The sequence below is a fragment of the Mustela nigripes genome, chromosome 4 (genome assembly GCF_022355385.1).
Source record: "Mustela nigripes isolate SB6536 chromosome 4, MUSNIG.SB6536, whole genome shotgun sequence".
Taxonomy (NCBI): domain Eukaryota; kingdom Metazoa; phylum Chordata; class Mammalia; order Carnivora; family Mustelidae; genus Mustela; species Mustela nigripes.
The window spans coordinates 136,946,549-136,969,919 of record NC_081560.1 but is presented as its reverse complement, the minus strand read 5'-3'; the positions used below and the strand labels follow the sequence as shown (position 1 = coordinate 136,969,919).

General features: G+C 54.9%; 1 protein-coding gene across 3 annotated transcripts in view; it reads right to left on the bottom strand.

Annotated features, from left to right (window-relative positions):
• ADAMTS14 (ADAM metallopeptidase with thrombospondin type 1 motif 14) overlaps positions 1 to 23,371 on the bottom strand; it is a 72,619-nt gene that overhangs the window by 37,545 nt on the left and 11,703 nt on the right. For 2 of the 3 annotated variants that reach the window (XM_059397652.1, XM_059397653.1), the window contains exons 3-4: positions 12,984 to 13,140; positions 6,995 to 7,185 (exon numbers count right to left, since the gene is read on the bottom strand). In XM_059397652.1, the coding sequence (XP_059253635.1) occupies positions 6,995 to 7,185; positions 12,984 to 13,140 (348 nt within the window). The remainder of the gene's footprint in view (positions 1 to 6,994; positions 7,186 to 12,983; positions 13,141 to 23,371) is intronic. The other variant, XM_059397654.1, reaches the window with a different exon arrangement.

Here is a 23,371-nt window from a genome sequence, read left to right as displayed (position 1 = left end):
TCAGTATGGACCCGCAAATATGGATTTCAGTATGGACCCGCAAATATGGATTTCAGTATGGACCCGCAAATATGGATTTCATGCTGTGGGTTATAATTCAATGCTACATTATTGATTTTGTTGCACCAATTGTCCCAGCTTTGGCCCTCGGGAGCTCTCTCGGTTGGCTCCTGTGTCCCTTTAACACACCCCCGCTGTCAGTTCTGGGGTGTTTGGGTGGTGTTTGCTGAGCACTTCCTTTCTGGGACTATGGGGTGCTCATCTTGGACACTCTCTGCTCCGGTTCTAAGGGTCAGCCATTCCTCGCAGGAGCTCCAAGGAGCGTGACCCGTTACCCCCCTCTGACCAGAGAAGAGCAGGCCTGTAGCGACGGCGGAGCCCACCCGAGCACAGCCGCTGCCGTCAGAGTTCACGTCCAGCCTCTGCTCACGTGCCTTCCTGGGTCACTTATGGCTGTGAACCCGAACGGAGTGGGCGCAGCCCTGCTGGGAAGACAGGCTGGCCACAGTCACCTGTCCTGCCCTTTCCTCAGCCTCAGGCCCCAGGACCAGTCCTCCATCCCCCAGTCCCGACCCTTACAACAAGAGAGGATGCAGCAACTCTGTCCACCGCACGTGTCTCAGACGCTCTTCTTCCCCCATTCCCCATCACGGCGGGTCAGAGGCACTTAGACCGTGTTGGCACTGCCCCCATGAGCAAGAAACCCATGTCGTTCCCGGGGGCTTCCCTGGACACCGTGACCCCTTGCCATTGCCGGCAGTGGACCATTTAGGGGCGATTTGAGGAAGGAATGGGGGTCCTGGTTGACTGAAAACCTCCATTGCCACCTTCTAGTAAAATCAAGAAGGCATCCCCATTTCAAACAGGGGTTTGGAACAGGTTCCGGCTTGGAGGAAATCCCAAAGTGTGGGGCGCGCCTGCAGCCTCGCCAACACTCCAGATGGCACGGGGAGATGCTGTGCGGGGAAGCACACACTTGAATGGCTCCGTGCGGAAAGGGACTTGGACAAGGAATGATCCAACCAGGGGAAGCGAAGGGAACACCTTACTCTCCCACATGTCACGTCTATGTGTGTACACAAGTAATACGTGATAAACACCTAAGTCTCGATCAAGTTAAAAGGGCTCTTCCAAAATAAACATTCTAAGTGATAAGGAAACATCTTTATCAGAGTTTAATAGGTAGTACTTTTTTTTTAATTTATTTATTTTAGAGAGAGAGGGAGTGAGTGCATGTGAGCAGGGGGAGGGGTAGAGGGAGAGACAATCCGGAAGCAGATGCCATGCCAAGCACAGAGTCCGACACAGGACTCAATCCCAGGACCCCGAGTTCATGTCCTGAGCCGAAGGCAGATGCTTAAGCAACCGAGCCACCCAGGCACCCCCCTTTTTCTGTTTCTTAACTACAAAACCCAGCAGCCTCTCTGTCCCAGGTCAGCCTCTTGGAGAGTGAAGAGAGGCACCATGGAGACCTGGAAAGACCCAAAGTGCCCATGATCTCACCCCGCTGAGCCCGTCTCTCTCACCCAAGTGTAGACAAACCAACCTTGCAGAGAAGCCCCAGAGAACAGACGGTGAGGCCAACGTCAAGCATCTGGGATAGCGCCTAGAACCTGGATGTGGTCAATCAGTGGCATCTCTTGGTCGGTTTAGAACCTCCACTTCCCGCTTTGGGAGGAGAGGACAGGTCCATCAGGCCAGCCCAGGAAGGGGATTTCAGGCGTGTGACCTCCCCTCCAGCAGCTGAGATGCCAGGCTGTCAACCACAAAGCTCTCCCCACCATCTGGGATGCTCATGGTCATTAGGACTCAAAACCCCAGCATTGGTGCTTCTGTGTGAAGCACCGTTCTCTGCCCGGGGTGGGGCCTACTCTGGAAAAACGAATGCCAGCAAGTGGGAACTGGCGCTAACACCTCTGGGCTGGCCCCCTGGGACCCCAGGGCCACTCAGGCTGGGGGTGTCCCATGCATTTTAGGATGTTAAACAGCCAGCAGGGGCTCCTTGGGGATGTCAGACGCCTCCTATTCCCTCTCGCTGGGATAACCAAAAAATATCTCCAAACCCTCCCAAGCGTCCCCTGGGAGGCAACACTGCCCCCACGGAGAACCATGACCTTAAAGTAGGAAGATTTTTGCTTTCTCTGTTTTGGGGGGGGGGGTCTCTGAGTGCCCTGAAGGAGGAGTGGAAAGCTTTTTGGAGAGAGAGACGAGAGAAGAGAAAGAATCCACAAGAGAGGGAGGGGGAGGATTCGTGTCCTTCCAGTGAGCAGGGAGGGCGACTGCTCCGGAGGCTGGCGTATCCCCAAATGGAGGAGCGCTGGCAAAGCAACGCTCTCTCGGCAGGAAAACGGTGTTTCCGTGGTGTTCCAAACCAGCCTTTATGATGAATATTTAACCCAATGATGTGCCAAGAGAATGCCACCCTCCCGGGCTGAGGCTACCAAGGCCCTGGTCTGACAGCCATCTGGACCCCACTTTCCCAGAAGGGCCTCTGGGAAGCCTCAGGAAGGGGCCCCAAAGCAGATCAGGGTGGGGGAACTCACTCAGAGACACCAGGCAATGTCTCTCCAGCAACCACGTCCAACACCTCTGTGGTGGCAGCCTGGCCTGGCAGGGTAGAAAGCATGGTGGGCAACGGGCCTGCCACCCCCAGAGTGGGCTACCGAGAAGCGTCCCGCTGTAGACCAGCTCGGTGAGGAACAACAGAAGGGCTTCTGTATCTCCTCATCTTCCCTCTGCTCTGCCCTCGGAGGAACCTCCTGTCCAAGGAAGTCCTCGCCCCAGAGGTTGGGTGTGTCGTCCCCAGGCAAGGAAAGGGCCCCTGACAGTGCCTGCCTCTCTCCGGGGCCCTGGCCGGCACATCTGGCCACGGCTAGGAGCCAAGAGGAGGAAGCCAGGCCAGGGGGGAAGCCTCAGAATCCTGACTCGGATACAGAGATCCATCGGGGGGGGGCAGGCAGCACCGTCCCTACCTCCCAGGCCGGGGGGCTGGGATCCACCCCCGCCTCCTCCTCAGAGCTGCTCCCGCCATGTTCTACCACAGCAGCAGTGGGGGGAAAGCATGAACTTCGGGATCAGACAGATCTGGGTTTGAATCCTAACTCAGCCACTTATTAGTCTGAGCCAAGTCACTTGGCTTCTCGGAGCCACAGCTGTCAAAGGAATGCCGCTGGCCTGAGGCCACAGTAAGGATTCATGGCGCCTGTCTCCGAGGTTCTCAGCCCTGTGCCTGACATGTGGTAGGTACTGGAATGATACTGTGGTATTTGAGAAAGTGCAGAGTCCCTGTCCTCAGAGTCTTCCTGTGGGCCCCAGCCTCAGCTGGCTCTGGGGCCCATTCTCTCCTCCTTCAAATCTATGCTGTTGCCCGTGTCAGGCACTGTTCGGCACTCCTGTCTGTGCCAGGGCCCAGCTACTGCCTCAGGGACCTCTGCCAACCTGGCTGTCCCCTCATTCCTGCATCCACAACCCCGCTGTGCACGGTGGCGTGCTCATCGGGCCTGCACGCTCCACATCACCAAACCCCTCCACCCCCAGCCTGAGGCAGCCTCAGCTCCAAACCACTCCAGAAATCCTCTTCCCGCAGTCCACAGGGAGGGCTGCCTCCTCTAAGCTCCTTCAGCACTGCCCCCAAATCATTCCATGGGCCGAGGCTTATCTTTGCAGCCAGACCGAAACTTCTAGAATGTGAGCCTGTCCCTCATCCTAGGCATACACCAAGCACTCACTACCTGTTGCACACAACTGCTCCTTCCGTTTCAAAGCTCTCAAAATGGTTCCCCAGTCCTGAGATTTCAAGATGCTTTAAGGAAAGTGGCCTGGTTCGGATGGGTAAAATGAGGCACAGGCAAATGAAGTCCATCAGGGGCCCACGCAGCATGTCAGAAGGAGAGAGGAGGGAGTTGGGCCACCAGCTGCAGCTTCATGAATACGTACAGCACATCCCCAGGGTAATGCAAGAGGAAAGTGAGAGGCAGGATGCCCTGAGCTCAGCCTGAGAGCTGGGCCTGATCAGATGGTTTGGAGCCTTTCACTGATGGCTTTGGCCCCTCCTCCAGGGTTAGCACAAAGGGACCATACATCCCGGGAACAGGATCCCTCCCTGATCTTACCAGGACAGGCCTGGCCCCGCAAATCAAGATCAGAAATGGTCACAGGCAGGCAGGCAGGCGCTCCAAGCGGACAGCACAGGGACACCCTTCTTACCGGCTTCATGAAATCCCACAGGAAATTAGTGTTTCCAGCATTCCAGCCAGATAAACTCCCCACACAATGCTCGGGCTGAGCTGTGGGTCCCCTGGGAAGAAAGGTGGCCAGAACTCTGCAGCTAGGAAGTCAGGAGCCCACCGCTCACAGACCCCCTGAGGCAGCTGTAGGTCCACACACAACATCTCCTCTGCATGGCGAGCCTCCCTCCCCCAGAGGAACAGGCCCCTCGCAGGGTGGAGAAGCTCTGCCTCAACTTCCCCTTCTGTTTCCACATCCCATAGGGCAAGCCAGCAGTAAGCAGAAGAATCAGACTTAAGCAGCCTTTCGGGAACCTCTGGAAGACATTTACTCTCCCCACCCACTTTCCGGTAGGCTGTAAGGAGAAGGAACGTGGAACCAAGCCTCTGGAAATAATAGTCTCCAAGGCAAGCCCCAGGGGCACAGTGTTCGGTGAGGGCGAAGCAGAGGTGTTCCCTGGCCAAGGCTGAGTCATGGTCAAGAGAGCCTGAGCAGGACACAGGCTTACTTTTCTCCAATAAAGGTCCCCAATAAAGTTAGAGGACATGGGGAGGTACGCCAGGGAAGGAGGACTGCTAGGCGACTGGCCTCCACGTCGGGAACGCCAAGACCTTGGTGGCACTTCCCATGCACTGGCCTCCGCCCTCCACACATCTTCAGATCCCAGAGATTTAACAAGACCCTTCTGAAGGAATCCCATCTCCGTCCCAGCAAGCCTTTGGAAAACAGTTCCAAAAGTATACTTTGCTCTGCAGAAAACAGTATTTCCTTATACGATTCATCAAAGACCTCGACCATTCAGTCACTTGGATGGTCACACAGCCAGCACCCGGGGGTGTGTCCTAAACAAGCTGCTGCCCTCCCAACTCCAGGGACAGGGACGCAGTCGGAACATCAGACGGGCCACCAGACTCCCTGCCGTCCCTGGGACAGGCTCTCTACCAGAGACCCTGATCAGGCCTCAAACTAGGAGAATAATTGTAACAGGCGCTTTGATGGAAATGGCCTTGTCCACAGCACACCTTTCAGACTCATCTGAACCCGATTCCACGGAAGCTGCTTTACGACTGAGAGCTCGACGCCTGACAACAACGCACAGTTCTTGTCCATGGGAGCACAAATTCGGTCTTGTCCTCCACCCTGGGAGACAGCCAATTCTGTTCTCTGTTTGCACCTTTATTTCAAAATGCCTGATTATAAATGTTTCCCTTCTTAGAGTTCTCTTTTGAAAGCTTTATCACATTTGCCTGGTCCTCTCATTGATTAGTAGTGAAACAAAACCTGTAACACTTGGCTGCTTTTATTTCTCCACGAGAGCCCTGATTTTACCTTTTCCTGAAAATTATCCTTTAACAAACTGAAGGACTCTGGGACTGAATAGGGCCTGGCTCACCGTGTCACACTCCTGGGGTCTGCAGCCCTTGGTCTGGACCCAGGACCCAGGCTCCCAGCATCTGAGGGCCCCCTGTCCCCACCCTACCACTCCCACTCTCCACCTGCCTGCGGGCTCCGGCGGCTAACCCTGCTCTCGCACTGATGGGATTAGTACTGGGCTGTGTGCCTGAGGTCAGGCTAGCAATCTCTAGAGCCGGGGTGGGTGGTCCATATTCATAGTTATCCCCCCTCCCTCATGAACAGCCCCAATTGGTAGCTTTTGCTCCTAGAGCCCCAAACCACAGGTTCCTTAAGGGATGGAAGAATTAATATCCAAACAAAGAGGCAGGGAGGGGGGCTATACTTTCAGGCACCCCTCTCTCCCCTGAGGCTCCTTGTAATTGGATCGGATTTCTAGCCCCACTTTTCCTTACACCTGTGTTGCAGACACAAATCTGCTGCCTTCCTGCTCCCTCTCAGCGGATGCTGGCCCCCTGCCTCTCCCATAGACGCCACTCGCTTCCAGATCAGTGGAAGTTTTGGTACTGTGCACCGTGCACTTGGGGCATCAAAAAAAGTATAAGACAAAGCCCCCACCTCAGGACCCCTGCTTCAGGGGCTTAGACAAGGGAGTACTTATATACGCACACAGACAACAGAGCTGTCAGAACAAGGAAGGATGGAAGTTTTTGTCACCCCCAAGAGATGCCTCTTTGGCATACTGATTGTTTTAAGCTGGTTATTTTTAAGAAATTCCGGACATATGAGAAGCCCTGCCAACCCCAGTGGAAGCTACCCTTTTGTAGGAGACATTGACAGGTGTAAGGGAACTGTATTTGTAAGGGTGTCTCCCTAGCGGTACCAGAAGGGGGTGTTTCAAGCTCTGGAAACTCTTACCAATGGAGCCGAAGACCTAAATCTGAAAAAGAGCTTTTCTGTTCTCAGTGAACATCAAAGGCCCACCTTCCTGGCCTGGGATCCGTCCCCATCCCCACCCCAGGGCCGACTCACAACTAGCTAGCCAGCCTTCCCTCTTGGGATTGGGCATTTTCTGCAGGTGGGCGTCTCAGCGACATCCGCAACTCCAAGCCTCGTGAACTGCTCTCACCACCACCACTACCCCTGCCTGGGGCTCTGAATGTGTCCCCACCCTCAAGCCACTGTCCCCAGGATGCCAGCTTGCCAGGGGCTGGCGCTGATGGCCAAGGGACCCCTCAGCACAGGCGTGCACAGTGGAGACCAGCCTTGGTCTGGAGTGGACAGCACACCTGCTCAGGCCTGTCTCACTGCTGGGAAAACCACCGGGAAACACCGGGCCCGAGAGAAATGGGCTGCTAGAACCAAGACCGGTGGCACCCCCCACCCCGACACCCCGGGATGCGGGGACACTCACGATGTTCATGAGGGTGAGGACGTAGTTCTGCACGTGCTCCTTGCCGTGGAAACGCACCACCGAGTCATCGACCACCAGCAGCACCTCGATGCTGTAGCTGCCCGCCTTCGCGTGCCGCCGCTTCCGCTCCCCGTCGCCCAGCGGCTGCCCCACCAGGCCCAGCAGGTTGGGGAGGTCGCCCAGGCCGAAGGCTGCCAACCAGGATGGGAAGAGGGACAGAGGTCAGACCCACGGGAGTGGCTGTGGCTCAGACGCCGCCCACCGACCCACCCAGCCCCATCGCGTGGGCCCTCTTCCTGCCTCTGGAAGCCAGCTTAGCATGAGGGTTCCTTCCACACGGCAGAATTCTGGGGCACAAGCCCTTTGCCGAGCACCACGCCACGGCTCCGTCTTTGAGGCGATGAACAGCAGAGAAGGGGGATCTGGCTGGGAATCCTGAGCCTAGGTCCCCAGTTCTCACACAGCGCTATCTCCCTGTGTGCCCTAGCCTGGCCCATTCACCCATCCAAGCCCCCCCTTCCCATCCTGTGACGTGGGGATGAACCATCCTTGATCTCTTACCCAGGACCTGGCTATAAAAATAAAAAATGGCAGTGGATAGAAACATCTCAATAAAGAGAATAAATCATGGTGCTACCGCAAGCCTATGCAGAAACCCCTGGAGTATCCTCCCCACCCAGATCCCTCCCTCCAGGTCACTGCTAGCAACCCAAAATGTCATCACCACCGCTTTGCCTTTTTGGCAAAAAGCAAAAATATTTATTTAACTAGGATTATGAACTTGTATGATGTAATCTAGGAGTTGTCAAACATTTTCTGTAGAGGACCAGATAGTATTTCTGGCTTTGTGAGTCATACCGTCTCTGTCTCAGCGATTCAATTTGGCATACAAGTGCCCATAAACAATATATAAGCAGACAAGTATGTCTGTCCCAATAAAAACTAAAATTCCAGAAATACGTGGTGGGTCTTAGTTTGCAAACCCCCAGCCTGAGTCCAATCCAATCCTTACAACTCTCAGGTCACTGCTCCAATATACAGGTCAACATACTGCGGTCCAGAGAAGCTTGTCCTGGTCTGTCCCAATCAAGAGAGCAGACCTGGAAACGTCACCATGGGGGCTACTACCAAGAAAGGCAGCACCCAAAGCAGGTATCAGTCATCTACATCCTAGTCTGAATAGACCAGAGCAACATTGGTTGGGGCAGTCAAGTTAAGGGTTCCTGAGGATGCTGTGGGAAAAACTAATGAAAGGGGGCACCACCTCTCTGGGTGTGAGGGTTATTTTAGATGGATTATTTTTACGAAACAGCAGACACAGGGAAAGCTCTGGAAATTGTGTAGAAGTGAGCCTTTTCCTTTTCATGTAGAAGGAAAATCCCCATTTGTAAGTGTGTCTCCCTGTCTCTACCAGGAAAAGGAGGATGACTTTAAATCTCGGGAAACTCTTATCAATAAAGAAAGGAAATGACCTAAATCCACATAACCTTCCCCTTGTTTACTGAGCTTTCCTTGGTAACGTCCCATAACCCGCTCCTCCTCTCCACCCACCAACATCTTCTGTTGTCTTTAGCTGGAGATGTTAAGGTGGTGGCCTGGACCGTTTAGGGGGTTACTCAGTCTCCCTGGGGCTCTCCCATGTCTACAGGAGGTATCCATGTAGTTAAACCTCTGTTTGCTTTATTCTTGTGTATCTTTTATTACAGGGTGCCTCAGCCAAGAACCTAGAAGGGTAAAGGGAAATTTATTTCTCCTCCCCCACACTAAGGAAGCAAGATAGGAGCCTGGGGTCTCTTGAGAAGGCTCCAAAGCCTTAACATTTCATGATTTCCCCCCACCATCCTACCCTGAAGTTCTGACTCTTGTACCACTGATTTCTATGAATATCCAGTTATGTGAGAATCTCCCAAAGAGTAGAACAGAGGCTAAGGATAGAAAAATGCCACCAGAGCACGCCCAGCATGTTTCAAGGGGTATGGCTGCAGGAGGGGCCCGAATTTAGGAGGTGGGTGGATGCTGGGTAAGTGAGGAAGGCAGGGTCCCCTCCCCTCGAGCCCCACTGCCTGCCCCAGGTGACAGGGAAGGAACCAGAAGGTAGTATTATAAATTCAAGGCCTACAGGAGGCCTGACTAGGGAAGGCTGCCACACTGGAGACCCAAACCAGAACTGGGGAACTGACAGAAGCTTCTGGAAGAGAGGACATCTAAGCTGGGCCAGACCGGGAATAGGAGAAACCTGCTGGAGTTTAGGGCACGGAGGATCCCGAGCAGAGGGAAGGACACTGGCAAAATCCACTGTGAGCAAGTATGGGGTGACGCCGGCCACAGTGTGGGTGCCCATGTCCATAGAAGCTGAGAGGCAGGACTCGCGTCTCTGCCGAGACACGGGCACTTGAGGACCTGAAATCTGAGGACAGGACAACAGAGGGAACCATGGGACTCTACTGTTTCTCTTTCTCTTCCCTCCGGTTAGCAGCCTGCAAGCGCAAAGGAAGGAAAGCACTGGACTAAAGCATTGGAAAAACGTGCCCACTGGCCCATGGGGAAAGCAGAAGCATGCGGCCAACTCACGGAGTGACGCTCAGGCTGGAGAGTGGGGCTCTGGCTGTGGTCGCCCTCACTCGACCTGGCACCTGAGCCCAGGGTATAGCAGCCCAGAGACAAATGTCTAGGAGAGAGGAGGGGAGGAGAAGGGGCAGGCATTCTCCCCCTGGAGTGGGGACACTAAACGACAGTCACTCCCAACACAACACATGAGCAGGGCCCGTAGATTTACCAACTGCGAGTTAAATGTGCAGCTGGAACCTTGACAGTTCTCCCAGTCAGGTCTGTCAAAGGAAGGCTCAGAGAGGCTGCCGGATGCCTCCCAGGTCACACAGCAGCTTAACGGCCAAAGCCCAGAACAAAAGCAAACCCAGGGCTCCGGCTCTCCCGTGGTCACACCCTCTCAGGGCCCACCCAGACTTCCCTCACAGCAAAGATAGCAAGGGGCTGTGGGGAGGACCTGCTGACATCACCACAGGCCCTGGGGAGGTGCCACCCACACCCTCTTCCGTCTCTCGTTCTTTGGGCCAGACCTAGGTAACCTTCCAAGTGGGGAGGGTGTGGGAAGCAGGGCCCCTGGGAAGCTTTCCAGGAGCCCACCCAAGAAGACCCCCGAGAGAGTGAAATGGTGCGGCTACTCTGAAAAACAGCCTGGCAGTTGCCCCAGAAGTTAAATACAGTGTTACCACAGGACGCAGCAATTCCACTCCAAGCTCTATACCCAAAAGAATTGAAAACATACGTCCACACAAACACCTGTACAAGAACGCTCGTAGAGGTGTTATCGTCATAACCAACAAACAGAAACAACCCAAATGTCCATCCACAGATGGTGAGATCAAGAAAACGTGGTCTGTTCATGCAATTGGAGTATCACCAGCCACACGCAGGGAAGGGCTGACACACGCTACACGGATGGACTGCACAGGCTGAGTGACAGAAGCCAATCACAAAAGGCCACATGTTGCCTGATTCCCTTTACATACGACGCCCAGAACAGTAATCCATGGAGAGAGGAGGTAGATAGGTGGCTGCCCAGGGGCTGGGGAGGGGGCAAAAGGGACTGGTCATTAATTCATGAGAGCGGGGCTGTGGGGTGAGGAGGGAAAGCGCAGCCTTAGGAGCATGGTTGTATCTGGGACACAGGCCCTGAGGCCAAGCACCGTCCACAGGGCAGTCCCTGTGGCAGTGTGGCCAGGGGAATTTCTACCTCCAGACTCCAAATGTAGTGTGTTATGTATGAGTAGATGAGTGTGTGAGGTGTGTGAGTGTGCATGCATGAATGTGTGCTCTGTATGAGTGGGTGAGTCTGTGGGGACACGCAGGCTCTTCCGGAAGCAGCCGTCAAGACCACACCCTGAGTGCTAGGAAGAGTCCCCTGTCCCCAAGTTCATCGGTGCATGTCAGATACTCCTACAGTGGCGCCCAGGGGGCTGAGCCCCTTCACAGGCCATAGCTCAGCTAGAAAATCAATCCGATGGGTCTTCTGATGCCTCCTCTCCTTCCTCGAGGAAAGCCAGACCCTGTGGGGTGGTAGAGGCCATGTAAGGAAGAAAGATCATGAAGACATAGTATCTGTTCTCTAGGAACGCCCCAGCCTATCTGGGACAAGAAGACGGTCCCAGGCGAAATCCAGAGGGCTCTGTGATCCAGGAAAGGGGACCCTTGAGCTGGGCTGACACTTGGTCAGCATGGGCCATGGGGGCAGACAGAGATGGAGAAAGGAGCTCAGGCTGAGGCAGATTTCTCAAAAGCCCATTTACTGGCAACTAAGCAAACTCTAGCCTAGGCCTCTGAGGCATTTCTCAGAGGGCTAAGAGGTATACCCACAGACAAGAGGTGAAACCTTTTGTGTTTATCAAGAATGATAAATAGAGACAGGTACACCCAGAAATGCTAATATTCTCCCTGGGCCCAGACCCACCAATGGTCTTAAAGTAACAGTGAATGTTGACAGGTTTCCAAGGAAGCCCTCCACCACAGCTTGTCTTTCTAAGGAGAGACACAGGTGGGCCCAGAGCATGGCATCCCCCACAGGCCCAGGGCTCCCCCAATGATGGGGAGCCCCACCAGCCTTCCCCAGCCTGAGTGCCAACTCTGTGAGCTCAGTGGCTTCCTAGCTAGCCACTGACTGTGACGGCAAGCAATGTGGTTGGTTCCAGGCTCACCACCATGGAGCAGAACTTCCCCAGGGTCTATCCCAAAAGGGATATTGATGGTCTTTTGTTCAGAACTGGCCTCAGATAAAAAGGAGCCCAGGGAGACACGTTCTTCTTCCCAGCCACAGTGGAAGGCATGGCCCAGTCCCAGGCTGCCCCTGAAATCCACCCCAGCTCCCCCCAACACCCCCTGAGGCTCCACGAGTCCTTGACCCCCACCCCCTATCCCAGGCCTGCAGAGCCCTCCACCATCCAGCTCAGCCTCTCCTATAAGCAACACTGGGACAGCAGGGGGAGCCTCAAAGGAGGCCTCTGTGTGTGGGGACAATTGGTTTCCAAGCATTCCTTCTCACTCTGCCCCACCCCACCAGGGCCCTGGCAGGAGGGTGCGGTCCATTCAAGGCCAGATTCTACCCAAGGCCTCCTCGTGTCCTCTTGGCCCAAGGGGCTTCATGGCAAAGCTAAGTTGGACAACATGTCTGGCCATGGGCCTGGGACCAGCACATGCTGCCTCCCTGCTTCATTCCCACGAGCATGGGTCCTAAGGGCTGCTGGTGTGCGGGCTCCTGTGCCCATTCCCAGACTGCAAGGCTACCCCTGCTCCCTGGGGGCTCTTGCCTAACTGCTCAGTACTTACCCTAATAACAATACTGGAGTAAGAGCAAATCATTTATCAAACACCTGCTACATGCCAAGCCCCACACTAGGAGTTTTATATGGACTATCACTAATACACGTAGCCGGAGACTGCCACAGTTGCCCCCACCTTACAGATTAGAAAACGAGGTTCAGAGATGTTAAGTAACTTGGTTAGGGTCTCACAGCCGACAGTGTTGGACACAGGATTTAAAAATGGTCTGTTGGACCCAAAGTGGACTCCGATGCCCTGATACCTGGCAGTTCTCCCTATGAGTGCCCTAAGACCTTCCTTCCTCTGATTCCCAAGGGTTGAGCTGATTTTTAAGGGGGGAAAGAGCTAACTGGAACCACTGCACCTTCTGCAAGTCCAGGAAATCGCCTTCCGAAGCAATGTAGGGCTGCGCAGAGGCCTCTGGAGTCCCCAGGGCCTCAGTTCAGGGGAGCTGAGTCACTGACCTGGCCCCCAACTCCAGCCAGCTGTAGAAGCCTCTAAAACCCCCTGGGTTTCTCTGCCAGTATACATGTTCCAGTCCCACTTTACAGATGAGAAGACTGAGGCCAAGGCTCCAGAGGTTAAGGTCCAAAGTGACCTAGAAATACCGTAGGTCCAGGCCGAGGTGGAGCTCAGGGACCTGCCCAGTGCCTACCTTCATTGTGAAGGTCCCCGCCGGGCTCGGCCCACTCCTGCTGGCGGACCTCCCGGCGGTACACCACGTGCGTCCTCCCGCTGGCCTCCTGCTCCTGCTGCCCCCACTCCAGGGGCTCTATGAAGTAGTCGCTGCTGTCCGTGCGGATGAGGCCCGCCTGAACCAGGCCCGCGGCCAGCCGGAGGAGCAAAGGGGGAGAGAGAAGGAGTGTGAATACACCGCACACAACAGGCGAGCATTTGGGAAAACACGCATGTGTGACTCCCCCGCGTGCAGACCCCTCCTCGAGGGCGGGGAGGGGCAAGTGGGTGGGAAGACGCCGAGCAAGGGGTGGGGGGGCATGCCCATATCGAGCAGAGTGGATCCACTTTTCCTGTGCTGTGGAACCCCATGAGTGTGCAGAATTCCAACCCCAAAGTGCCATCCTGAAGATCTGCCTTTACCTACAGGGCAGACGGGGGGGAGGGGAGAGTCCTACTGGTAAAGGTTAATTATGCCTCACAAGGGTGCTTGTTCCCCCACTCCCATACAAAGGGCTATTATTTCAGATTTAAAGCATGTGTGCGTCTATACCCGGGACAGCCGCTAATGTTCACCAACAATGAAAGAGCCAGGGTAGGGCACAGGAATGTGTGCCCTGTTTTTAATCTAATTTTTCGCCTGCATCAAGATATGCCTGTAAAAATAATCAGGTGTTGGCCTTGGAAATGAAAACATTAAAAACATAACCTTGGCCAAGGCCGGCAAGCGTGTTATTAGCCCCCAATGAAGGCAATAATCACGGGGGCCAACGAGACTTGTAATGCGATGTGTGTGAAGACATGGGTTGGGTTGCACAAGCTCCCGCCCTCCCCGTACCCCCCTCCCCTCCCCCACCCCCACCCTCCGTCATCTCCCCCCTCCTCCCACCCTTGCCAGCTCTAGAAAGCAGTCAGACAAGCCCACCCACCACAGTGCCTGAAAAACAACAGGCAGTTCTAAAAGAATATGTATTTGTCGAATTCCTTCACTCATTCAACAGCTACCTATTAAGTGCCTGCTGTATACCAGCACCGCTCCAGACGCTGGGAATGCAGCTGTGAACACCAGGCAGCGTGTGAAGAAACTATTCTTACCAAACCATCAGACCTTCTCCACTTGAATCGAAGAGACTCTTTTTAAAGCAGCTGTGACTTTACACAGCCAAATGCCACCAATATCCCCACCGCAGCCTGTTCTGAGAGACGTCCTCTAGGACCTCCTGAACAAGTGCATCGGCCGCCATCAGTCCTCTTCCAGCCACAGCTACCGCAGCTCCTCAAATTCTGGCATCCCCTGCCCCACGTGGCCACCAGATCTCAGGGCCTCCCACGAGGGATGCAGGCTCTGGAATGATCCACACGGCAGCAGGCTGGGCTGCAAGGCACTGCCGTCCGGCTCACCCCTTCTGCCCACAATCATGGACCTTTCAGGATCGCCATGTGTGCCCCAGTCTGAAGCTTCAATCAATCCGTCAACCACCTCCCTACTCAGAGGAGTTCTTCACTTTTGTTTGGATGCCTCCAGCAACACAGAACTCCATCCTTCAAGATGTAACCTGTTCAGTGCAGGGACACTGGTAAGGTTTTACTGAGCTGCAACACACTTCCCTACACTCCACGCTTTGTAAATAGTCTTCTTATCACTAATGCTAACAATAGTATCTGCCACTTTGTTTACATATCTCATTTCACCTTTACCACAGCCTTAGAAGACAGAGGCAAATATTAGACCCATTTCACAGATCAGGAAACAGGCTCCATCGGAATGGTTAAGAAACCTGCCCAGTCACCCAGTAAGTAAGTGACAGCGCAAACCTCTCCCCAGGGAAGAGTTAGTGAACCCCTATTTCCCTATCCCGGTTAACTGGGGAGGGCAAAGACCCAAGCCCTGTAATATACAACCTGGGAAAGAAGTTTCAAACCTCTTTGACTATCGATCCCACCAAACCCCTGGGGTCAAGGACAGAACTTGCCAGCAATGTTCCTGGTCCATTTTGGGCACTGCATCTGGCCTTGACAGACCTCAGCCTCTGAGACCCTCGTCCTAGAGAGGGGATGGGTGGGCAGCTCGGCCATGATGAGGGGGTAGACTGGGCAGGTCCCTCCCCCATGGCCTTCAGTTTCCCCATCTGCATCGTAAGAGATTTGGCGGACCATCTCCTGCTCTGCCCAGGCCAGGAAACCAGGCACCACTTGGGGCAGACAGACTGGCAACGGCAACATTCTGGCTCTCTGCCTCCCTGCCAAATTACTCCCGTCTCTCAATTTACGAGATGTTTATATTTCTGAAAAGTGGTAGCTAATTTTAAAGGACTCAAATCAAATCAAATTTCTGTATAAGACGTCCAGAAAAGGGGGAACTTAAGTTTTTGGAAAATAAAGGTCGACCCTATCTGTTTTCACCGGTACCTTCTTCTCGTGGAAAGAGTAACTCCATGGAAACATGCATGAGAAAGGGTCTTCATGCAGCACAGACAGCAACAACACACAGCTGCTTAGAGCCCGCTGAACCACATACTAGGCAGGCCATCAAGCCATTTCTCCAAATAGAAACTCTCGAAGGCATAGGCCTGGCCACCAGAAGCCAGGATCTGGACCCCTTTCCTATGGCTGCTACTGAGAGGCCTGTCTTGGGAGGTGAGTGGCCAAAGGGGACCTGTCTGACATCTCCAATATGGCATCATGACATCATGTCAGTTGCAAAGGTAATGCCTTCTGCTGTGTCTTCATCCAGAGGCCTCCGCCCAGCCTCCCTGCAGGGGAAGCCCCCAGGTCCAGAGGGCAAGTCTGGGGCGCCTGAAGGAGACGGGGTCATGTGGTGTTGGAGGACACAGGCACTGGCTTATCCTTGTCTCCTGCCACAGGTCATAACTGAGCAAGTTCGGCTGGTCATTGGTAGCTGTCTACCATCAGGATGAGGTCCCACATATTTCAGCAGGTAACTGAAGCCATGTTATTTTAGAATTAGACATCTGTGTATATGTGTATATATAAATGTGTTTATTCTGACATTGCACGTATTTGCACATAAACTATGAGGCAAGGGTACAATAAGGCAACACTTCTCTTAGAAGAGACCCTCAAAGACTGACATATGTGTCCCTGCAGGTACTAAAGTCTGGGCGGAGACAGGGAAAGTGCTCCGTGTGTGCAAGGTCAAGTGCAGAGACAGGGAGCAAGGACTTGGCCTGGGGTCCAGGCACTGGTAAGTGGCGGAACTCTGGGAGGACAGCCATACACGTTCTCTCTAGCAAAGTGTAATCCAGAGCCCCCTTGCTGTGCCCTCGAATTCACTAACCTTTGCAGAATGCCCAGGAGGACCTATTTCAAGATGACAGCCCCAGTGAAGCCAGGTGAGGGGTAAGCCAGGTCCCCTCCTGCTGCTTCTTCCAAGGTCAGCCCATGCAGGGCCTCCCCAGAGGATAAAGGAGCAGAGCAGGCCTCCAACCCATCCAACCATCCCACCACCTCCCAAGGAGAGCACATTCTCGGGCCCAAACGTGTTCTGGAAATTCCATTACCAAGGTTTTACTGCCGGCTGTGCTGCCTCAGGTTCCAGGCTTCCAGCAAACCCAGCTTAAAACTCTTCCACTGTAGGAAACGAAAGGAAGCCTAGCAAGGGGATGCCGGGGTCGGGGTGGGGAGGGGGATGCACATAGCTGGGAGCAGTAAGAGAACCTGAAATGGCTTCCCTCCAGTCCCCCCACTCCCCACCCCAACCCAGCAACCTGCTTCTATCCCCGGCCTAGACCACATCACCGGCCAGAACTCAAAAGCCCCCACTACAGGTGTCCACTTCCCTTCCACCACCGTCCTACTCCCCCAACCCCTGCACTCTGGCTCCAGCTGTCACCAAGCATCACCAAGACCTCCAGGGCGTGACCTCACTGCTCCATCACTGTCCATACCTCCACTATCACCACCCGCCCCTGCCACGTCCTCGCTTCCCTTCCCCCCACCTTGGACTTCTCAGTCTAGATGCATGATACTTCCGTGAACACCCATAGCTCTCTCTCCATGCCTTTCCTTCCTTCCCACTGCCCTGGTTCGACCCACCCGACCACCCTCTCCAGGTCTGCATACCGAGGGAGAAACACACACAGTGCCCACTGATCTCACTTGGAATCAGCGGCTGCATTTCCCTGCTACGTCTGCATCCCAGGTCTCCCAATGGCTGAGACTCCTACCACTGTTCCCAGCTCTTCTTGTCCTATTTTCAAAGAGAAACAGGCACCATCAGGCGGGCTCTTCCCTACCCTGCCACCACCCTACAAACTTCCTCCAGCTGTGCCCCTCCTCATCTCCCCCCACCCCTCCAGAACTTAGCTCCTGAAATTAGCACCCCTCTCTCTGGCATCACCATGCTCAGGCTCTCTTGGAACATTCTTGCTGGCACACGCATGCCCTCGAGGATGCCCCACCTGGGAAACTCCCTCCCCTCACCAGCCCTGGCCGGCTACTGCCAGAGTCTCTGCTCCCCTCCATACCGGACACAGCCAGTGATGCGGCCACTCTGGACAGCACTCTAGCAGCCCCACAAAATGGGAAACAGTGACCACAGGACCCCACAATTCCACTCCAACAGATGAATGGATGAACAGAAAAACAAAAGGAAAAATGCATGCCGAAACACAGATGAATCTCGAACACATCCTGCTGAGTCAAAGAAGCCAAGCATGACAGGCCACACAGTACACGATTCCATCCATAGGAAACATCCAGAATGGAGAAAAGTCTATAGACAGATACAGACAGAGAAAGATGAGCAGATGCCAAGAGCTGGGGTCATGGATGGGGGTGGTGGTGGTAAAGGGTGACCACAAAAGGGCACAAGGCTTCTTTCTGGAATAGTAAAAACTGTCTCAAACTGAATGTGGCAATAATTACCCAAATCCATGCACATCATAAAAATTCACTGCACTGTACACTTTACACTTTATAGTGTGGGACCTGTATCTCAATAAACCTATTAAACAGGATGCATATTTACGGAAATGAGAGACCACACGCAGGCGTACCACAGGGCCACGCACGCACCGCGAGGCCACTCAAGGGATGGCGCCAGCCGCGTGCCGGCGGACACACACGCATGCACGCACACCGAGGACACTCGCACACGAGCCGCGCAGGGCCACGGAAGTGTGAGTCAGCGCGGCTGGGACCAAGGCCCGAGGAGGCTGCGATCCCGGGTAACTCAAACCTGCTGTGGGAGCTCCAGGCCGCGGGAGCTCTGCTGCCAAGGCCTGGACCCTGGCCAAGGCGAGCCTGAAAGCTGATTCTTCCCAAGCTGCCACTCTGGGGACAGGCAGGAAGAAAGAGCCCTGGGAGGCCGGAGTAAGAGCTGAAGGGCTCGTCCTCAGCCGGTGTGCCCGGCCCTGCATGCCCCACATGCACAGCCGGAAAATTCCCAGAAGAGGTCAGGGTCTCGGAAGAAACACCAAGAAGCCAACCGCCTCCACCAGCTGGAGGTCTTCAGCTGAGCTCAGGACCTCTGCAGGCCCCACACCCTGGGAAGCGCTAGGGGACAGGCTTCCCAGGCCATCTGCAGCCGGGATGCTTCTCGGGGGAGAAGGGCTGTGGTAGGTGTGGTGGGTCAATGCAGGGAGCCACCCAGCATCCCTGGGTGCTGCCACTCTCACGCCCTGTTGTCTTGGACAAGTTGCTCCCACATCCCCCTGTCTCCGGATTATACCAGCACCGATCCTGGGGGCTTGCGCTGAGGAACGTGCACAGAGCGGCTAGTAGGGTCCAGGCGCACGGCGAGGACTATGCTCGTGTTCCCACTGGCTGCCAGGATTATCATCTGCCTCATTCACCGTGTGCCTGGGAGTCCCTGGGGCTCAGGAAGGAGCTGCATTCTGAAACCACGGGACGGTTAGCCTCGAACTCTGGGTCCCACCGTGACCTGGTTTTGCCCCCACTCAGATCCCTGTCCACACACGGGAAGAAATACCGGAGGAAAAAGATACTATGGGTTGAGCATCCTTGAGGGGAAACTTCCTTCCTAAGAAGTGGCTGCGCTGGTGCAGGGTAATTTGGAAGATGACAAAGGATGTACAAGGTTGTTGGAACACACCCAGCTGCTAGAGACCTATCTCTGGGTGGCAAAATTGCAGCAACTTCCTTCTCTTTAAACTCTGAGGTGTTTTCTGACTTTTCTATGATTGCCCATCTGAAAAGGGACGTTGGTTCTGCACGGAATGTCGGTCCGCTGCAACAAGTGAGGCATCATTATATGAGAAGCATTTAAAACACAGTTTAGGGACGCCTGGGTGGCTCAGTTGGTTGGACGACTGCCTTCGGCTCAGGTCATGATCCTGGAGTCCCGGGATCGAGTCCCACATCAGGCTCTCAGCTCCACGGGGAGTCTGCTTCTCCCTCTGACCTTCTCCTTGCTCATGCTCTCTCTCACTTTCTCTCTCTCAAATAAATAAATATTAAAAAAAAATTAAAAAAAAAATAAAACACAGTTTAAAAAAAGGAAACCAACCCCATGAAGCCCTCCATTTCTGTCCCCCAACTTCCCTGCCAGTGGTGTAGAGGCTGCAGCTAGGAGTCAGGCCCTCCCCAAGTCTCAGAGTCCCCGTGTAAAACCAAAGGGTTACTAGCAGGATGGACTGAAGTCACGACGTGCGAAGGTCCTTCTGAGGCGTGGCCCATGGCAGGGGGGACAACCTCTTCCGTTCTGTCCTTCTCTCGGCTGGTCCTCCCAAAACGCCCGACCTGACCCCGACTTTTCCACCAAACACACAGTAGTAGACTTTTCCAGAAGCACATAGCAGTGGGCAGCCCCGCCAGATGCCCATTTGAATCCCCAGGGGCATTTGCAGAATTTCCAGCGCTGAGACCACACCCCAGGCCAACAGATCAAATCTCAGCGGGTACAGCCCAGGCATCAGGAGGTTCTCTGAGCTGCCCAGGTGACTGTGCTGTGCCGCCAGGGCTGGGAACCACTGATCTGGACTCCGGAAGCTTCCAGACAATGGAATGTTTAAGGGATCATGGGAGTTTCACAGAGTATTATCAACTGTCATCGTCCAACCAGAATCCATTTGCTGTAATGCAGGAAATGGGCAAGACAGAGAGGGAAGGGGAGGACAATGAGAACGGGCTGTGAACGAGAGGGGGGCTGGGCAGGGGGTGCGGGCAGCTGCATTACTGCATGCCTCGGGTCGTGAGCCTGTCCCTGGGCTGAGCCTGACCAAGGACGGTCCACATGGCATCTATCTGGTCTGAGAACCTAACCAGCTCCTTCCCTCCAAGGGTGACTCCACTGGGAGTGAAGGATAATTCACCAAGTTTGCCCTGAGCTGGTGGGGGGGAGGCTGTGATCTGCTGGGTGGCCAGTGGCAAGCCAATGATGTCATGGCCACCCAAGCTGGGGAGTCCACAGTGAGGAGGGTGAGAAAATTAGTAGCAGGGCCTCTGTGATGATGACGAAGGTGATGATTGATTCTGTCCTCTGGCACCGTGGACAGCAGTTGCTTAGGCCTTCAAAAGCTTGGTAAATATTCTTAAAGGAACAGTGTCACTTTTTAAGACACTGCCCCCAGCCCCAGCAGTAGATGTCCCGACCCAGGGACAGGACAGGGCCTCACAGCTATAGGTGCTCAGAGTCCCCGTCTGCAGCAAACCCCCACCCTGGAGCCCAGCCAGAGTTCAAGGCAGCCCTTGCCAGGCTGGTAGCCACCCCCACTTTCCATTCCCTGTGCCCAGAAGCCATGTGGCTCCAAAGTGTCCCCTCATCACTACCAAAGGGTTACCCCTTGCCAAGGTCCTTCTGAGGCGTGGCCCACGGCAGGGGTAACCTCAGGGGTAACCAAAGGGGTAAAACCCCTCAGCACACCAAGCTCGGGCTGGGAGCTCTACCTGGCCGCCCCTTGCTTGGCCCTGTGTCCTGGCGGTGGCAGCAGCTTTGGGACAAGAAGACAGGAAGCAGTGGGAGAGCTGTCAGGAGGGAGTGTGGCTGCCAGGCCCTGAGCCGAGGAGGGTCTCCCTGCATTGAGGGCCCTGCAGTCGGAGCCCCACAGCTCAGAAGCAAGGCAGCTGACCGCAGGGTGGCTCCCGGAAGAGGTGAGCCAGTACACCCCTGCCAAGAGCTGAGGGCCAGCCCCCCTCAGCTCACTTGTCCCAGCCAGACCTCCCCTCTGGTCCATCTGACAACACCCTGGCCCAGAGGGACGCCGACCTGGTTTTCAGCCATGCTCCCCACAACGAGGTCACGCATGTAAAATGTTTACCACTGAGACCGATACACAGCAGGGCCGCAGCGGGTGATAAATGAGGGATGGGGCGGTGGCAGGGAAGGTTCCCTACGCCAGGCGGGTAGGCATGGCAGGATGGAAGCAGGAGTGAACTCAGTCATGGGGTTTCCCGTGCAGGGTCGAGCTCCAGCCACGAGCTGCGCCTGACCACACATGCCCTCACTGCCCTCCATGGGGAGGAAGCCTGATTAGCTGGGGCACCTTACTGCCCTTGCTCCTGACCTATGCCTGGCACCATGAACATGTTCTCTAGAATTCTCAGAACTCTGACAGGTCACCAAACCTTGTCTGTGCGAAGCCCTGTCAGTCACTAGCAACGCAAGTGCTCACACCCCAGCCGCGCGGGCCACTCGCCAGGCACCTGAGTCCTGTACGTCTCTGCATTTGCCCTTAACCTAAACCTCTGTCTGGTACGGTTCCCCTGTCATTCCTGAGCTGCGTACTGAGCAGGCCCCATTCTAGATGCTGGGATCACAGCCCCAAACCCCTTCCTCACCTCAAGCTCACATTCTACGCAGTGAGACAGGCAATCAGTAAAACCACGGCATACCAGATGAAAGGAGCCGGGGGGGGTGGTGGGGTGGCGGGGAGGGGTACTTAAGCAGAGAGAAATGGGATCAGGAATGGAGTCAGGAAAGAGGTTATGCAGAAGATGACATTTGAGCAAACGCCTGAGGGAGATGACGGGAGGAGGAGGGCTCCAGACGAGGGCAGTCAGGGGAGCACTACAGGAGGAGGGGTCCCAGGAGGACGAGGAGGGGGGACCACAGCCCCAGCCTACTTGGGTCCCCCGACAGGAGCATCACGGGAGCGCTGGGCTTGAGCAAGACGGCTCTGGCTGCTGGTGGTGATGGAAGACCAGGGCAGGGATACAGGCAAGGAAATCGGTTAGGGAGGCCACAACGGGCGCCCCAGAGAGGGGTGGCATCTGGACCTCCCCCCCCCCCAACTTGTTTTTCCTGTCAAGGCATTTGTTTCCCTTTGGGAATTATTGGCAACAAAAATCTCCCCTCCCACGGCAGCCACACGGGCCCTGTTCCACACCTGGAACCACACACGCTCACACGTGGGCCTCCATACCTTCGTGGCTGCTGTGAGCTCTGCCAGGACTGCCCCTCCAGCCCAGCTCAGATGTCACCCCATCATTATTCCTTCCTCCGTGTCCCCGGAGGGGGACATGGCTCGTGGCCATGCTCTGTCCCCACCCCGGGGATATTCCTCTCTATTGCTCTTCGAAATGTGAGCTTCAGAAGGACAAATACTGAGACACACCAGGGGCCCGACTTTTGAGACCAAACCTCCTTCAATAAGCATCCTTCGGGCCAAGTCCTCTTAACAAACTCCCTCGGGCATATGGGCCTTCATGAGGGACCGGCTCCCCATACAAGGTCGACACAGCTGAGGGGACAACATATTTTACCTAGAGTCTCCCCACAAGGGGCGATGAATTATGAGGTGACAAAGCACCAAGCTTTCAACAGACCCAGGCCAGCGGCCTGTCGGGCTACAGAACACAAGGCCTCTTTGGGCTAGAGTTGCTCATTCAGAGTTCAAGTTCCTGCTGGCCTCCAGGAGCAGAATGAACCTCTACTGCGGTGGGGGGGGGGGGGGGGGGGGGGGTTAGGGGGTATAGGCATTTTCTGGACAGATCCAAGTTATAAATATTTGGTCAGCTTAAAAGCAAAGGCTGACAAAAGGCTTCAGACAACCCACTGGGAACAGGGTTTGCATTCAGACCAACTGTGTCCCCACAAACACTCCCACCTTCAAATCAAACATTTTTCTGAAAGGAGCCTGTTCTACCCACCCCTCAGTCATGTTAGGGAAAGCAGAAGAAAAGGAGACTGCAGGCTGTCTGATATTCTCTGACAAGTGAAGTGTGCGAACTAGCAGCCCACTGCCCTGTATTTCTAAAATGGCTAAAACAGTGGCAATACTGACTTAGGGCCAAGAAACACCGAAGGTTCTATTAGGCCTTCAGATCCTGCTAACCGGGCAGGTGACACTGTGTTTTCTTAGTTGGCTTCCCAGTTTTCGGGGAAACAAGGACATGCAGAAGTTCAGCGTCCTGCCCTCGCGGTGGGAACCAGGCCCAAGGACTGCC